Genomic DNA, 16854 nt, shown 5'->3' with positions numbered 1-16854 from the left:
TGAATACCAAAAAATTACAAGGAATACAGTTTCCCATACAATCTTCAACCCAAGATGGAAGAATCTTGTCTTCGAAAAGGAGAGGAAGATAACCTGAAAAAAAAAGGAAGAGGAGAGATGTCTTATCGATTATCATATGCTGATACAGGAAGGCACCAACCTATTTTCTGTTAGTTCAGATCCAACCACCACTGAGCCAACGACAGCGACAAAGCTGAGAGCACACCACATCAAAAAGCACTATTTACAGGATCTTTTTTTTTATGTACAGTTGCCGATTTTTTTACAACAAAAAAATATCTTGTGATGCGGTAGCAAAGGCCATTAGTTAAAGCATAAATTATTTTGCAACACCAGAGGGAATTAGGGCTAATGGGAACCACCATTTAATCTATTTTATGGCCATGATCTCTCCTTCCCTTCCCTGCCTGCCGAAATGATTGAGCAGAGGAGTGGCGATTAATCAATCAGCTAGCAGCCTGTCCTCTCGCAGGGTCATACTAACTCAGAAGTAGGCGCTATTACGACTTGGTTAAACAAGTACAGTACGTGTTAATAATTGTACCTACTTAACGAACCCAGAATAGGGAGCCTAAATATCTGTACTATATTCCCGGCAGTTGTTTTATATATATATATAGCAGTATAGCAGTACCTAGGCGACCAGTTCTTCCCTAAGGCTAGCAGCATCACGGTTAGTCAAGTCCATGACATTTTGATAAACAAAATTTATGCGAGGTCCATGATTAGTGGCCTCCTACGAAGATCCATGATTAACCAAGGACGGTGGTACGTACGTAGTTGCGCCATTCGTAGATCGATGCTACCCGGCCCCTCGGTTAATCAACGGAAATTAAGCGCACAAGCTTTTTCTAGATTTTACTAAAGGACAATACTATTTTCTGCAGTTCGACTTTCTACAAAATTTTACAATGTAGAGATAAATAATAAAATCAGTAGACGCTGCCAGCTGACGCCCATTAGAACTGAGCGCGTGTGAACTCATCACACATATCGGCTTGCTTGATTTTTTTTTTTGAAAAGGGGACAAATATGTTAGCCAGAGCCAGGAATACAATTGTCATCCAAGACCTTCAAAACAGGACCTGGCAGAGAACCAGGCAGCAAACCCCTCGACCTAGACAACCTGGCAAACTTTGCCAATTCATGTGCGACCTCATTGCTCGTCCGATGAGCCCAGCTACAATTAAAATCAACAAAGAGGGAGCAGGAGTATTGAAGCTCCCGAAGCCTGAAACACACCGCAGATCGATCCGAGCCAGCGTTCTGAAGACCCGAAACCAGACCCAGGCAGTCGCTTTCCAGGTGCAGCCGCTTATCTTGATGGAAGATCATAGCCTGAATACCTTGGCAGCACGCCATAGTTTCAGCTTCCAAAACGGAGTCGCAACTGTTAGCGTCCCCCCAAGGCAGCAGTGATGATCCGCCCATCGCTTGATCGGACCACTGCTCCCCACCAGGTTTCACCCGTATCAGGCAGGAAGCTAGCATCTGTGTTCAGTTTAAACCAACCGGGTTCAGGCGGCGTCCAGCTCTGGGGCGCCCGGAGGCCAGCCGGCTGGTTAGGGGAGGCGCTGGTACTAGTGCCATTGCAGGCCGTGCGGTCGGGCATGCAGTCGAGTTTGGTACCATCATGCTCCTCTAATTGATTAACAGGGCTAAGGTAGCAGTGCATGTGACCCGATCGAGGCTGACTCGGTTTAAGATACCGTATTTACTAAGGACGCATGCGATGATGCATGCAAGGAACTAAGCCGAGCATGCCACCACGATCCAAGTCTAGAAGAACGACTCGACAAGGCTCGAAGAACGACTCTAGCTAGATTGTACCGATTTGCCTCGATCTGTACACGATCGATCGATTGTATACAAAATCTTATCGACATTGACCGTAGATGACGTTGAACACGATTTTTAGAAAAAGTGATCGATCGACCAGCTCTGGACGTACATGCCCTAATTAAACGTACACGGGCCGGTCCGATCGAATTGCAATACAGTAGTCTCAACTTTGTACCCACTCGCGAATCTGCTCCTGTTAATCGAGGCCAAATACACGGCCGGGAACTCTTGTACTACTACACGTACTGATTGCTTGATCGACCGACATGGTTCAAAATAGAAAGAAATATCTCCGTACTTACTGGTTGTACGTACAGATGCCTTTCTCTGCGAACACTAGGTACTAAGCTAGCTAGCAGGTAGTACAAATTAAAATGCCCAAAGGGAAACTCAAGTATGCTACTAGTAGAACAGCGACGTGTATCCAGCCACCGGCCTACGACGTGATGGTTCATGGCACATATTTGCATATGTTTCAGCTCCGTCGACCTCATTTGTATAAGCAGAAAGATAGTACAGTACAGTATATATCTTCCGTAGCACTGACTGAAGGTGCAAGCCAGGGCAGCGCAGGGCTGCTGCTTGACGATCGGTGGCACGCCGGAATTCGACAGGGTCATTTCATTTTGTTTGCTTCTGAGTGTGTGCGAGACGTCGTCAATTTCGGCTTTGCTTTCTTATAAATATCATAAACTTTCTTTTTCGGGGAACTATAAAAACATCAGACTAGTGGTGTAGTAGCGCCTCAGAATCCATGATTGATCGATGAATAGTGTCCGTTGAAAACAGTTCGCCCTTGCTTTCTTTCTTATTCTTATTGCATTCAAACTGCATGATCGATCGTGTTTACACCCATCGATCGCTGCGTTTTACTTCCTCCCTGCTAAATGTGGGATGTCACCGCCTTCGGATCTGGCCGACTTTTCGGATTTCGGGCGAATCCTTTGTGTTTCGGTTGGCGTTTTTATTTGTTCACGCGTGTGGTTTGTTCTTCCGATTTATGTTTCTCATCTCTGATGCGCTGGTTTCTTGAGACCTTAGCATCGACGACTAACCCACCGTCTACTATCACAAACTCTCTTTTTGCAAGTTCTGAATGGCTCCGGTGATGGAGTGGCAAGGACGGTGGCCCGCCTTCGGCTCGTTCTAGTGTTTGCTGCTGTCGCTAGGTGGTCCATTGACCTATTTGTAATTTTTATTATATTTTTAGGAATTTTTTTTACTGCTATTGATGATTACTAATAGATCGGTGATCCTTCGGAAAAAAAAAGTTGAAATAATTAACAAATTAATGTAGGTCACGTGACACGAAAATCATACGGTTAGATGTTTAGTTATATAATGCTTCTTTAACACTAAATTTGTATTGTTATGACAAAGAATTAGACAAAAATAATACACATTTACTTATATATGCTTGGTCTGCCGTGACCATAGTGTCGTGTTGTGCTTATATTCACGATCGTAATGTGGAAAATTAGCTACAAAAGTAGTAAAAAAAGGTTAAACAAATGGCGACCCTGGTTTTGGAGCGCTGGTCTTTAATTAGGGGCAGATGTATGCATGAGGACTTCCTGACTGCAATCGACAAGGAGTATCAACATCGGCGCACCATTGGTTCGTTCTGGTGACGGCAGTGATCCATTGATTTAGATGTAATTTTTATTATTTTGAGGTGATTTTTTTACTTCCAGTGAACCTTTATAATAGATCTATGCCCTTTTCTTAAAAAAAATGGTTAAAGAAACACTAAAATATGCAAAAGTTGGTTGAGTAAAAACCGAAATATATTATATTTGTTGACCACAAACACAATCTTCTAAGGTTTGTCAAGATGTAGATATTCAATGCACCGGAATTGAATTGGCGCCAATATCAAATTGTACCCTTGAATTGAAATGGGCCATAATATGGAATCAAGATAGCAACTGATTCCAATTTTTCTTTAGATGTCCATGCAATCGTATTCAGGCGAAGCTCGCGGGAGTAGTTGTTGGAGCTGGCTAGCGTTCGTCGCAGCTCGCCAAAGTGGTTGCCAGAGTAGTCGTCGGCAGTGGCCAATGCCAACTCCAACCAGTTCAGAGGGGTGAGTTTCCGAACTAGGATGAGTAGTACTACCTCCGTTTCTAAATACTTGTCGTGGTTTTAGTGCAAGATTATATTTTAGTTGATGGTCAGGTACCAAGAAACTTTTTAATTCTATTTGAAGCAAAAATAAATAAATCAGAAGATTCAATTCTAATTTCAAATTCCAAGCTTCAGTATCTACGTCCAAACGAGGATACTTGTAATCGAAAAAAAAAGGATGTTCATATATACAACACCGCCGCCAAATTAACGCCCCCTTTAATTTCCGACTGTTGACCGGACTAGCTCGCGGACCTAAACGGCTAACCCGGATTGCGGAGTGCCTTGCACGAGCCGATAATGCGATCGAATTCCGTGGAAGAAACGAGGGCATGCATGCTAACCAGGGCAAGGACATAAAAGCCTATCGGCTTAATGAGGCGAGCTCTACTCAATCCACTAGGCCACAAGCATGCATTGATTCTCATGTACGTATAGCTTCCTCGTGCGCTAGCTTTTGCATCCGAATTCCATTCCGAGTGAAACAATCGGTCCGGTGAGCGCCCGGATCTATTCAATTCTGTGTCAACCAAGCAGCTTAGTAGAAATTTTAATAGTACTACTAATGCTACAGACTAGAAAGTGCTAATTAGGCTAGTTAATGAATAGAATAGGGGTAATATAGTCTTTTCCGTGGGGTGTCTTAGTGGAAGCGGTCCGTTTGGATCTCTGGCTTGCCCTGCTCAGCTAGGCTAGAAAAAGCTAGCTCGCTGGTCATAGCTAGGAGGAGCAAGGAGCAAGGCTTTTAGTTTGGTTAATACCCATTGCAAACACAACGTCAACGAACAGTTTGCATTGAAGAAAGCAGCGACGTGCGCTTGCCCGCACGGGAGAGCCGAATTGGCTCTTTTCCAATGAAATTCGGCTCTCCTTCAATGGCAAGCTTTTTGAAGCAGTTACGGGCTATCTTGCAAGACAAAGCAAGACTTTTTAACTACTACCAAACGATTATCCTAGCCCAACAAGCCTACGGCTCTCGATATCCAAACGCACCGTAAAACTCAGCATGACACAGACACAGGGTGCTGGCGTGCTGCAATCATGCGGGAGGAGCCCACGAATTTCCCGTCCCGCTCCTCAAATCATGGTCCTAATCACACGCTGCTGTTAAGTGTTAACTTCAATCCCGGAGCATTGTCTCCTCCCTCCGCAGCTGCTTACGGGCAAGGTTACCGCCCCCCGGCCCGTTCCAAGTTTTTGTTTTGTTTTGACCTCCACGGTAGCCCAACGCCGCAAGCATCTCTCCGCGCTAGCTCTAGCTGCCCTCTCCCACCGCCGCAGCCCCAACCTCCAACCCTTTTTTTTTTCTATAAATCGATTCCGCGGAATCCCCCCCCTACCTACCGTCTCGTCTCGCGCAGTACCCACTTTCCCCAAGTCCACTCCTCGGCCCGCTTCATCTTCAGCTTCCTCGCTTTGCTTTGCTTTGCCTTTGCCTTGCCTTGCTTCCTGCGGAATTCTCGCGGTCTGTTGGGAGCGGGGAAGCGGATCGATCGGTCAAGTCCATGGACGGGGACTACGTCGCTAGCCTGCTGATGGGCGGCGGCTCTTCGGGGCTCGACTTCGGCGCGCTGGGGATGGACGGCGGGTTCCTGGAGACGCTCTGCGGCGGCGGCGGCGGAGTGGGGTTCGCGGGACGGGCCGCAGGGATGTCCGGCGCCGTTGGCGGCGGTCAGTTCGGGGTGGCGGAGGGGAGCGGCGCTGCCTCCCGGGAGGGGTCGTCGGTTTCCGACCCCGCGTGGGCGTCCTACGCGAGGCCCGACGGCGCGAATGCGAAGAAGAGGAAGGCGCCAGCCGGGGCCAGCGGGAAGGGCAAGGAGGCGGCTGCTGCTGCTGCCTGTTTCGGCAAGGTAGGGGGAGCAACGCCGAGGAAGCTCTGCCTCTTCTGCCATGGTTTGGTTTAGTTTGCTGCTTCTAGCTGAAAAATCGATGACGCTGGATTTTGGTTTGCAGGTGGGAGAGGCGACGGGGCCGGAATCGAAGAAATGCAAAGTGGAGGTGGCACCGGTGAAGCCCAAGGTGGAGGAGACGGCGAGCGATGGCTCCGCCGGTGGGGAGAGGGGGCGGAAACAGGCCAAGGGGAAGAGCTCCAAGTCCAAGCAGGCGGATGATGAGCCGCCTAGGGACTACGTCCATGTCCGGGCCAGGAGAGGGCAGGCAACCGACAGCCACAGCCTTGCAGAGAGGGTAATATTACTGAAACTACTCTTGTTTTTTGGTCATCTCGAATTCAACTTTAGGAAGACTTCTGTTACACATTTGGGCTTAAGGTGGAAAAGTACTCACTGTCCTCCATTATGGGTTAATAGGTTAGAAGAGAGAAGATAACCATCAAGATGAAAATGCTCCAGGACCTGGTGCCAGGATGTAACAAGGTATCTAAAGCTTTCAGAATGGGGAATTGTTGTGTCAAAGTGTCAGTTGTTACCATAATTTATCTAATTTAAGAAATTCTCTGTTGTAGGTCATTGGCAAAGCACTCATGCTTGATGAGATCATAAACTATGTACAATCGCTGCAGCAACAAGTTGAGGTTAGACACTGTTAGTTGTGTCACGCATTCAAAACTTGTAATTCTCACTGAATCCTAATCTTATCGCTATTATATGTTTTCAGTTCTTGTCCATGAAGCTTGCGACCGTGAACCCGCAGCTTGACTTCAGTACTTTGTCAACACTCTTACACAAAGATGTAAGCTTCGATTATCCAATTTCTCATGCTTTGGGTCTACGAAACAATGTGCCCCTAACATGTTATTTCCTCTGTTTATTCAGATGAATGAAGCCTTTGGACCTTCACCAAGTTCGGTCTTTCCATTGGAAAGCGCTGGTGGAGCATTTCCATTTTATGAGCAAGCAGATATTTTCCAGTCCTTCGGTTCCGGTTCCATGGAGAACCAATGCCCCCTAGGTTTATTAGACACAGTTCTACCCCACGCGAGCAACCCGCAATATGCTTTTCACAAGCAGGTGATTATTGCCTGAAGAATTGCGAGCATTAAATACCTAACTAATGAGAGTTAATTTTCACCTTATCATAACACTCCTTGCCTCGTTTTTTCAGCAACAGAATTTCTGGGACGAGAATCTCCAAAATGCGCTGCATATCGACAATGAGCAAAGCCGAGGGAATGGGGTTTCAGCACCGAATGTTGATGGTTCGTATGATGGATGACTGTTCACTTGTCGCATGCCTTGGGCCTTGGCAATTACCTTAGGCTGACAAACAGACTGTATGTTTCAACTAATGCAGGCCAGTTACAAGCAGCAGATCATACAGAGACCGAGTTCTAGACGATGACTGATAATGACTGAAGGCGCATATTTTTGTACATAGGAGAAGTATGGCAAGTGAAGCTCTTAAGCTAACAGAGAACTGATTGATTTATCATATGCTGAATGTACTAAGACGGTCAGGATCAGGGGTACTACAACTCCGACTGAACCAGCCGACTTTATTCTTCCCGTACTTATGAGATTACATTGTCTCAGCAAGTTTGTAGATCATGTACTAGACATGGTGACAATATTACAATCACCATTTCTCATCTCTCTTCTAATATGTAAGAGCTGGCAGACATTGTCATGAAATGGAAAGTATGAAGATATATATTTATCCTCACAATGCTACCAATGCTTCTGCTCTCTCCTGTTAATTACGATGGAGCTGCCACATTAGCTAAAGTGGTCCTTTCTTGCAATAAGATTACCATTGAAGTAATTCCAGTTGTACATACTAAAGGCTCATCAATCACATTGAACATTTTATCATCAAATATGAAGAGCTTTGCAACCTGCAGCTGTTAAAAACTGTAATCCACAGCCGAAATTCTTACTACTTCATCAGTCCATCACCACCATGGGGTGGTGCATAGCCAAGCCAGCTGCATTCCTTTCTCAGGCCAACTCAACGTCAGGGTTTCATCTAGGTAGGCGAATGGTGCTGCTTTTTTGGTGTCCTGGTCTACGTAGAAACAGACGGGCGTCATTGTCTCCCAGCTTTGGTAGGTTAGCCATCGCTTTTTTCCGCTCCTTGCTGGATCTCACCTAGCGCTACTGGACTGGACTACTACGCTGCCGCAGCAGAATCTCGACCAGCTCCGGCAAAAATGTCAATATATAAAAGTTTCTTCTACGAGAAATTTCCCCGTTTTCCGGCGGGAACTCAACTGTTTCTTCCGAAATTCACGTGTTCTAAACAGAGCGTCCTATTATCTATAGCTGACAATGGGCACCTTGGTTTTAAATAATGGAAGAGAGAAACTCTGTCGGTCTATGTAAATCTGTAATCGAACTAAGTAAGAAAACAAGGGGAAGCACTTTTCCTGCATAGTAACTGTAATTTCTGCGAGGTTACGTGACATCAAAGTCTCTCAGTGCAGTGTCAGCATCAGGTTCAGGCTTTTGCTGTCTCCCTATTCTGGTGCCTAATCTCTACAGGAACCCTAAAAAGACTGGTGTATCCTATACCAATTTCTGCAGTTAGGTTCCATGTCGCGCTCGCTCTTTCTTCCTCCCCAATCGTTCTTATTTACTCTCTGGAGAAATCCCATTCAATTGTACAACTGTTGTAATTTTGTCCTCTCTGAAGAACAGGCTGTTTGGAGATTGATGGCTCATGGCTGCAAGGTATACAGCTCATGAAACTGCATATATATATCTAAGCTGGGTACACTGCACCAGTGACCCCAGGATGGATTAATTGGAAGCCCTTTCGTACAAGAATGGAATACCTGGAGCATGGGCCACTATTCGTAATTGGGAGGATACCTTCTGTCAACAACTAGTGTACTTGAGTGAGGACATTTCGCTGAACTTTTTGGCTTGGCAAGACTGGTTTTGCGCAGTTGAGAAATGAGTTGTAATTCCAGTCATTTTTATTATTCATGGCAACATTAGGGAAGAGGAATGGAAATTTAGAGGACTTTTTTTTGTCAAACAATTAGACATGGGGTACTGATTTTTAATTCCAATCCCCTATTTAGTGTTCGACAAGAAATATACATGAGAATTAGTAGAAAGAGTGTTCTTGTGCTTGGTTGTTAGGAATTCCTGGAAAATTAACTTCGAGAGGGTAACATAAGTTGTGACAAAGGGTCAAGATCCTCTAGCAAACATTCTCACTCACAAACCAAACATTTGATTTAATAACTTAATAACTCACGAGCCTCAAACTCTCGTCTCACCCTCTAGTTTCCTCCAACTAAACAAATATACTTGCAAATTGTCATAATACCCTAGCCACTCACAGACTGGCAGTAGTTACTCCGAGCTCCTCGGTAGGCTCTAGATTGACCTCACAGATCAACATAAGTTTTTCCGGCACATTTTGTCCTAACTTGTATGTACCCTTCCTCCAATAAAGAAGAACGGATGCGAACGAGTCTTTAGCCTAGTGGTTGGAGGCTCTATGAGCACCACTCTAATCTTAGGTTCGACTCCCACTGGAATATCTACAATAACAAATCTGTGATACATCTATGATGCGTCTCGCTAAATATAAGACATGTTTAACTCTATCTTTTTCCTGTCTCCAATGCACAACTTTGATTATGATTTTGACTTATATATAATATGGCTACAAAATTATAGAATTATTCAATAGATATATGACATAAAATTATCCTTTCATGTTCAATTTATATGTTTTCTAATAAATTGGTGGCCAAACTTTTAGAGCAGAGGCCAGAGGGAATAAAATGCTTCTTCCGTCCGGAATCGTAAGGCCTACGTCAGTAATACGAGATTATTGTGGCACAAAAATAATGTCTTTGGATTCACGGCAGGATGCACCGGGCATCACCATCTCCCGCCAACCTTGCCGATCCTAAGGGATAATATGCATATCCGTTGGGCATTAGATGTCCGATAACTTGAAGGCCAACACCAATCATGGCAAAACGGTACGACCGTCGCTAGCAATAGCATTCTTCTACCGTCGCTAGCAATAGCATTCTTCCTCCTCTTCTCGCGCTCCTCATCTCGTGCAGGTCTTCCGCTAACGGCATTACACAGGTCCCTCTCCCTCCCTGGATCGGACTCTCCTCATTCCATGGTTCCATGGAGCGGAAACGCGCGACGTGCCCCATGGAAGGACCAGCGGCGTTCCATCAGCACGTCCATGTCTATGCGGTTGCGCCCCGCGTGGGGGGGCTGGACCGAGGCGAGGACGACGATCGGTCACGGAACAATATTGCAAAGGCATTAGGCATATGATTATGATGGATGATCTAAAATGATATACTCCCTTCATCCAACAAAGGATGTCTCGGCTTTGATTAAATTTGAATGCATTTATACACTAAGTCATGTCTACATACATTCAAATTTTGACAAACTTGAAATATCTTTCGTTGGACGGAGAGATTACATGATCATCCATGTTATGTTATGGTCCATGGTGGAACTGTAGCAAACTGATGAATGAATTGATCGTGGTGCTTAATTTGGATCTGAAGCTCTAGGAGAACAGGCTGAATGTATATATGGCTGCCCCCTGGCCCTCTCTTGTTTCGATCCGATCCGATCCGATCGCTCATCATGCATGCAAGGGCCCGTCGATCACTGATCGCCCATGGCACGAATGAATGCATGATAGGTAAATTAACTGAGCTGGCCCTGAAGCGTCGAGTGAGGCAGAAAAGATTGGGGTTAACAAGGACAGCGTCGAAGAGGATAAGGAGCAATGATTACGAAACGAATGATTCGAGTTGCTAGTGTGGATTTAAGCAGGCCGTCGCCGTCGGAACGATCCTCCCGGGTCTCCCTGAGAGTCACTCAAGCTAGCTAGTTCCCTGGCCTAAATGGACGCGAACAAGAAGAAATCATCCATGCCTTGGACGCCACACACACACACGACGCATGGCGCCTTCTCCCCGTTATCAACGCACGGAAGTCGGAAGCAGGCCATGGGGTTCCAGTGATCCGGCCGGGCTTCATCTTATCCTCCCCATGTGAATCTGCCCGGCAAATCACTGTCGGAACCGGTCGCCGTCTCTGCCCAATCTCTCTGTCTGCCGGCGGATGTTTCATTCTCTCGGCCATTTAAGAAGCATTCTACGATTGACGGGGATGAGTTTGCCCCTTTGCTCGCTTCGTTCCAACTTGCAGCATGGTCCCGGACCTGAGACGATGGGCGCTGTGAATGCCCCATCGTTGGACCAACAGTTCTATAGACTCTGGATTCACCAGTAGCCAAAAGATTACGAGTAGTATCTTTAGAGATTCTTAACTCGAGTGAAATCTGCTCTGAAAGATACTGAATTCTAGCCAGCCAACACCAGGAAAAGACACCGGTAAAACATTTTAGGTACAAACTCTATCATCCAAAACCTGAAATTAAATGCACAGGAAAAGCACACATGCAAGCAAAAGCTTGTGATCGATTTTCAATTGAGACATGTCGACAGATTTGTTGCACAACTCATGAAGAGCGACTGCTAAAACCAGATAGCATTCGCCGTTGCTCGTAGCAAAACGATTGTTGGTACATTAAATCTAGCAGGGACGCAAAAACGGTGGTAAAATTTCTCAAAGCAGGTTGTACTGCCTACAGACAAAGTAATCAGGACTAGTAGTAGGCTAAGTAGAGTTTCACTCGTCCTCTTGGCTGCGGAGCCTGGCAAGCTTGTTGGTGACCACAATGTCGAGCTGCGCAGCACGCTCGACGATATCCTTGCGTTTGCGGGTGGAGACGTTGTGGGCAATCTCAGCACAGTATGTCCTGCATGAAGAATATTGTGCATTAGCAAACAAGGTATTTCAAGAGCTCCAACAAGAGCAGCATAGGAAGAGCACAAAAGTAGAAGCAACAGAACACTAGCATTGATCCCCTCCGGCACATCAATTAAGTAACAATGACTTGCAAAGAAGCCCGAGATGATGGCTGATGTACTCTTTTTGCTTGACAACCTAACCCTAACACTAGCATTGAGCCCCTTCAGCACATCAATCAAGTAGCCATGACTCGCTGAGATGATAGCGGCTGTACTCTTTGTGCTTGACAGCCCAACCCTATCACTAGCATCGAGCCCCTTCAGCACATCAATCAGGTAAAAATGAATCCCTAAGACATTTAGAATAAGCTGTCTTAAGTCACAAATAATCTTCCTAATGTAATTCTCAAGTGAAGCTCCCAGTGTGTGGCACCTTAAACTGCCTATAAAGCTACTAAAAAGTGGGTCAAAGGCAAAAAATTACCTGTTGTGCATCATAAGCAGCTCCAGTTCAGAGACATTGTGGACAACAAACTTCTTAAACTTGTTGGGAAGGTAGTGCCTAGTCTTCTTGTCAGAACCATATCCAATGTTGGGCATCAAGGTGCATCCCTTGAACTTCCGCCTGACACGGGAGTCGATACCCTTCGGCCTGCGCCAGCTTGTCTACAGAAAACAAAATGACTAAAAAATGAGCCTTTTCAACAAGCCAAGCAACAGATAATAACGATGCCACATGAAGCGACTCAATCGCACGAGAAAATATAAGTTTATGTCAGTGTTCTCTGCACTACAGGTTATATCGACACATTTAAGGATGATGGGTCATCTCCAGATACAGCATGGGAAGAAACATGGCAAGGTTATACTTCAGTAGAATAAGTTGAATTTACGCATATATGCATATTTTCATTCTTTCAAATTCCTACAGTACAGCTGTAGAGCTTATCAACCGTCAGTCGCGTAACCAGCAATAGTTTATCACTATATCTCCCAAAATAATTAACTAGTGCGTTAAGACTATGTTGTCATAACATAAGGGAACATCCTAAATAAGCAAAACATCAGTGACATGCCTACAAACAATATAGCTCAAATCAAACTGAATGAACAATTAAAAAAAAATCAGACCGACTCGATGTCTTGCTAACATTTTCGACTGCAAGTAACAGCTTCTGAATCTACAAGTTAACGATCTGCTAGTAGGATCCTCTTGGACTAAAATTGGATCAACAAATACGGACTACAAAACTGAGCACTATGACCTTGGCAGATCCGCCAGATTAGCGAACGCTACAGGATCAAACTAACAGCACAGGCCAAGAGCTTGCGAATCCAGGCCAAGAATAGAAAGGCTTGGGCCACCTTGAGTCCGATGTAGCGGTCGCTGTGCGCCCTCTTGAACTGCTTGACCCTCTTCTTCACGATCTTCGTCGTCAGCAACGGCACAGCCATCTACACATCCGCAAAGCAATTCGAGGTGATAAGGTCCCAATCAAACAACGTCTTCGTTTCGCAACGACGTGAGTAGCGCAGTTACCTTAGCGAGCGAAGTCTGCGGCGGAGCGAGCGTAGAGGCGAGGCGGCGGCGGAGCGAGGAGGAAGAGAAGCCGTGCGTGGGGTGTGACTGTGAGGGCGTCTTATCTCATGGGCCACATGGCCGACGGAGAAGAGAACCCTAGGTGCTGGGATCGGCCGACGGGACACCGTCGCGTTGGGCTGTGGCCTGTGGGCTGTGCTGTGAATTTGTTGGCTGGGGGAGGCTGAATCCTACAGCCCAACGAGACTACAACCGCAGCTTTTCCTGGCCCATCACATGTTGTGAAAATAGGCCGGGTTCTTCAGCCCAAGCCCATGAGAAACCCACCAAGTTCAAGCCCAAGCCCCACATTGTCAACGACAGATTTCAGGTATCCTGCCATGATTCCCTAAAAAAAAGGGTATCCATGACATGAATCTTATCGGGAGGCGGATTAACTGTCTAGCTAACCCTGCTGTCAAAAGAAAAACTGTCTAGCTAACCCAACTGGTAGTACTAAATCTAGCAACCGTTTCTTCGAGGAAGTTAAGTCTAGAAAACTTGAGGGCGACGTAATCCATGAACTGGCAAATCTCGGCGAGGTCGAGACACCGCACGACGGGCTAGCTCGGCCAGCGATCCCCGTGGTTCACGGGTCAACTCGCGGAGCCCCAAGAGTTAATTAGGACGAATCAACCTTGATTAGCTTGGAGGACGGAGTACAGCATATATATGGTTCACGCATGGTGCATGCATATGTATTCTCGGGGTGATGTATCCAACACTCTGCAATGCATGATTAGGCCTCACGTTCTCATCGAGTGGCCAAAGAATGAGTCTTTGTATGTATGCTCGTTTCTCGATCCCGAACTAATTATTGTGAAATCTGTCGGAGCAATGTGCATGTCAAACAAAAGTAGTACGTAGTCTTCATTCAGGCTACCATTGGTAGAAAATGAGGGATGAGTATGCTTCGCTCATTCCCCGACATCTTCGTTGTGATCTTCTGAACACTATCTTGGTTGTTAATTACAATGATTTGAGTATATTATTTTGCTGAATTTTTTTGCAAAACCATGATGTTATGCTAAATAAGGAAATATGTTGCTGAAATTTTCTATTTTTCATATCGATTTTTTTTTGCTATTGTCTCGATGAATTTATTCCAAACTTGTTTGTTAAATTCATGGTGAGAATTATGTAACAACATAATGAATTGCTGTTGTTGAGCATGTTAAAGGTGCTACAGGCAAAATCGTCTTTTTATCACCCACTTGACGGTGAATTAATGGTCAACTAATGGTAGTGGTTTCCTCGCAAAAAAAAGAAAAAACTATCGGTAGTGGTTAATTTGGACAAGGTGCAAAATTTGAGTGGTGGACTATATTCGGGAAACGAAGATTCTATGTGGTATTTGAACATTTGGATAAATTATGGATGAAATATGGAATTCCCTCCTACTATAATACGTGTGCCTTAAGATATGAAACCTCCTTCCTGCTAAATATGTGTACCGTAAGATATGAAGCCACAACTACTGCTACTAGTGAGATATTGTGACGAAGCTTTATTTATGCGGTAAAAGAAATTGTTTGATATAAAATTGACATTAAATAAAATGTGATTGATATGTAGGATTTTGGGCTCCGAATGTACCAGAGCCGGTAGAAAAGTCGTTTTAGTTACAATCATTGTACCGAATGTTACCTCAACCTCACCTTGTTAGCTACGAAGAATTAATGCGTAGTTTTACTTTAGTTAACGTAGGAATTACGTACGGAGTAACAAGAATCTTGGGGTGTGACGCATATGCTTAGGTTCCCATTTCCATTCCTTTTGCGCCATACACTAAACTTCCTTTAGCATATTAAATGGCTGTATTAAATGTGCAAATAGGTTTGGGAGTACGTGGCGTTCTAGGGTTCGATCGTGTACTTTTCGATGTACTCATCAGATAGTTTTGACCACCGAACGTTGAGAACGTGAGGTCTCGGGTCAACTGCATCCTCATACACTGCATCCTCCCATGCCATGGCCACCCCCGCTCGACGGGTTCGTCCCCGGCATAGTTCCCGACCTATATAAACAACACACCTATGTCCGCTTCACCTCGCGCTCCAGGCTCCCAAGTTCAAATAAACCTCCAGAGCCTCTTCCCCGGCCGACCGCGCACCGCGTTCTACGTACAATGGCCTCCGCCACGACGACGCACCACCGCGGCAGCCACGCCATTCTCCGCCTGGCCGCATTCCTTCTCCTGGCCTCGGCTTCGGCCACAGTACTGGCCGCCGGCAGCAGCAGCGCCTGCGAGAGCGAGAAGTTCCCGGCGGGCCGGAGCTACGCGACGTGCGCGGACCTCGGGGCGCTCGGGGCCACGCTGCACTGGACCTACGACGCCTCCACCTCCTCCCTCTCCGTGGCGTTCTCCGCCAAGCCGCCGCCGGGCTCGGCTGCCGGGGCCGGCTGGGTGGCCTGGGGCGTCAACACGGCCGGCGACGGCATGAAGGGCGCGCAGTCGCTCGTCGCCTTCAAGTCCAGCGGCTCCTCCGCCTACGCGGTGAACACGTACAACCTCACGGGCTACCGCCCGCTGGGCGCGGCCTCGACGCCCATCGACTTCAAGGCCACGGGCCTCGCCGCCGACGCGAGCGGCGCCGACGGGAAGGTGAGGATGTACGGGGTCCTGCAGCTGCCCAAGGGCACGGAGGCCGTGAACCACATCTGGCAGGTGGGGGCCGCGGTGAACAACGGCGCGCCGGCCAAGCACGCGTTCGCGAAAGAGAACCTGGAAGCCAAGGGCAGGCTCCTGCTCGCCGGTGCCGGCGCGCCCGAGGCCGCGCCGGCTCCGGCGGCTGGGGGAGAGGCCGTCGAGGCTGCGGGTAGTAACGGTAACGTAGGGACGGGGAAGGCGTCGCCGGCGCCGTCTGGAGGGAAGTCGTCGTCCTCGGCTACCGCGTGCAGCACCTTGGCTGCGGCGGTGAGCATGCTTCTGGCATTGGGGGGTTTCTTGGCCATTGTATGATCGATCTCGGTTGGATTGATGATTTGTCCCGGGAAGGAAGAAAGTAGTGGTAGGATCGAGCTAGTTTTCATTGTTTGAACACTGATATAATTTTCCTTTTGGTTTTTATTGTTTCTCTGGGTTGAAATAAAAGTGATTGCCGTATATTGTGGGTGCGTGGTGTTGATTCAGGGGCTTACGTGTTCAGTCACGGTGTTCTTTGAGTGTTTGTGAGAGAGTGGTTGCTGGATCAGTTTTGGTCAAACCTTTGACCTGCATTCAATTTTAAGCTAAGTGAATATGTACTGTATTCCTTTTCATTTGATCGAGGGCGTCCCTACGAAAAGAATCCATTGATAGATCCGATGTACTTCGTGTACCGATGCTGCACATTAATTCTTTTCTCCTCGACGATTCCGGTTTAGGCTACTGTGATGTTCCATCGCTGAGTACTCATGGAGTATATATACAAGTAACGATCCCATGTGATGATCCAATCGAGGCCAACTGGAATCATGGATTTGGCAGGACGCGTGTATTCCGTTAAGGCATCGATGCAGAGGAAGACAGATGGAATCAAACCCACTCAAAATTGGTTAAGTTATAAAGACAGGTGGAATCAAACCTAGT

The 16854-nt window shown here is 46.5% G+C and overlaps 3 protein-coding genes across 4 annotated transcripts; 2 read left to right on the top strand and 1 right to left on the bottom strand.

Moving 5' to 3' along the window:
* Nucleotides 1-5299: 5299 nt before the first annotated feature.
* LOC100837321 (transcription factor BHLH089) lies at nt 5300-7619 on the top strand. Of its 2 annotated transcripts, none has more exons than XM_003578323.4 (8): nt 5300-5840; nt 5944-6177; nt 6300-6365; nt 6455-6523; nt 6607-6681; nt 6765-6959; nt 7054-7147; nt 7243-7619. In XM_003578323.4, exons 1-8 carry the CDS (start codon nt 5496-5498, stop codon nt 7281-7283), a joined length of 1119 nt encoding a protein of 372 aa, XP_003578371.1. In that variant the 5' UTR covers nt 5300-5495; the 3' UTR covers nt 7284-7619. The 2 variants fall into 2 exon arrangements, with proteins under 2 accessions (XP_003578371.1, XP_024310948.1); XM_024455180.1 differs by having other exon boundaries at nt 5496-5840; nt 7060-7147.
* A 3732-nt stretch (nt 7620-11351) lies between these two features.
* LOC100837015 (60S ribosomal protein L32-1) lies at nt 11352-13402 on the bottom strand. Its single transcript, XM_003578322.4, has 4 exons — nt 13245-13402; nt 13070-13159; nt 12189-12370; nt 11352-11712 (listed from the first exon to the last, which is right to left on the bottom strand). The coding sequence occupies exons 2-4, from the start codon at nt 13157-13159 to the stop codon at nt 11583-11585; spliced, it is 402 nt and encodes a 133-aa protein (XP_003578370.1). The 5' UTR covers nt 13245-13402; the 3' UTR covers nt 11352-11582.
* Nucleotides 13403-15289: 1887 nt separating this feature from the next.
* Nucleotides 15290-16544, top strand: LOC100840248 (auxin-induced in root cultures protein 12). Its single transcript, XM_024455221.1, has 2 exons — nt 15290-16024; nt 16065-16544. Exons 1-2 carry the CDS (start codon nt 15412-15414, stop codon nt 16118-16120), a joined length of 669 nt encoding a protein of 222 aa, XP_024310989.1. The 5' UTR covers nt 15290-15411; the 3' UTR covers nt 16121-16544.
* Nucleotides 16545-16854: the final 310 nt, after the last annotated feature.

Source organism: Brachypodium distachyon, chromosome 4 (assembly GCF_000005505.3).
Source record: "Brachypodium distachyon strain Bd21 chromosome 4, Brachypodium_distachyon_v3.0, whole genome shotgun sequence".
In the NCBI taxonomy this organism is placed as follows: Eukaryota; Viridiplantae; Streptophyta; class Magnoliopsida; order Poales; family Poaceae; genus Brachypodium; species Brachypodium distachyon.
Note: the sequence above shows the minus strand (reverse complement) of the source record. Positions and strands in the feature narration are given on the sequence as shown.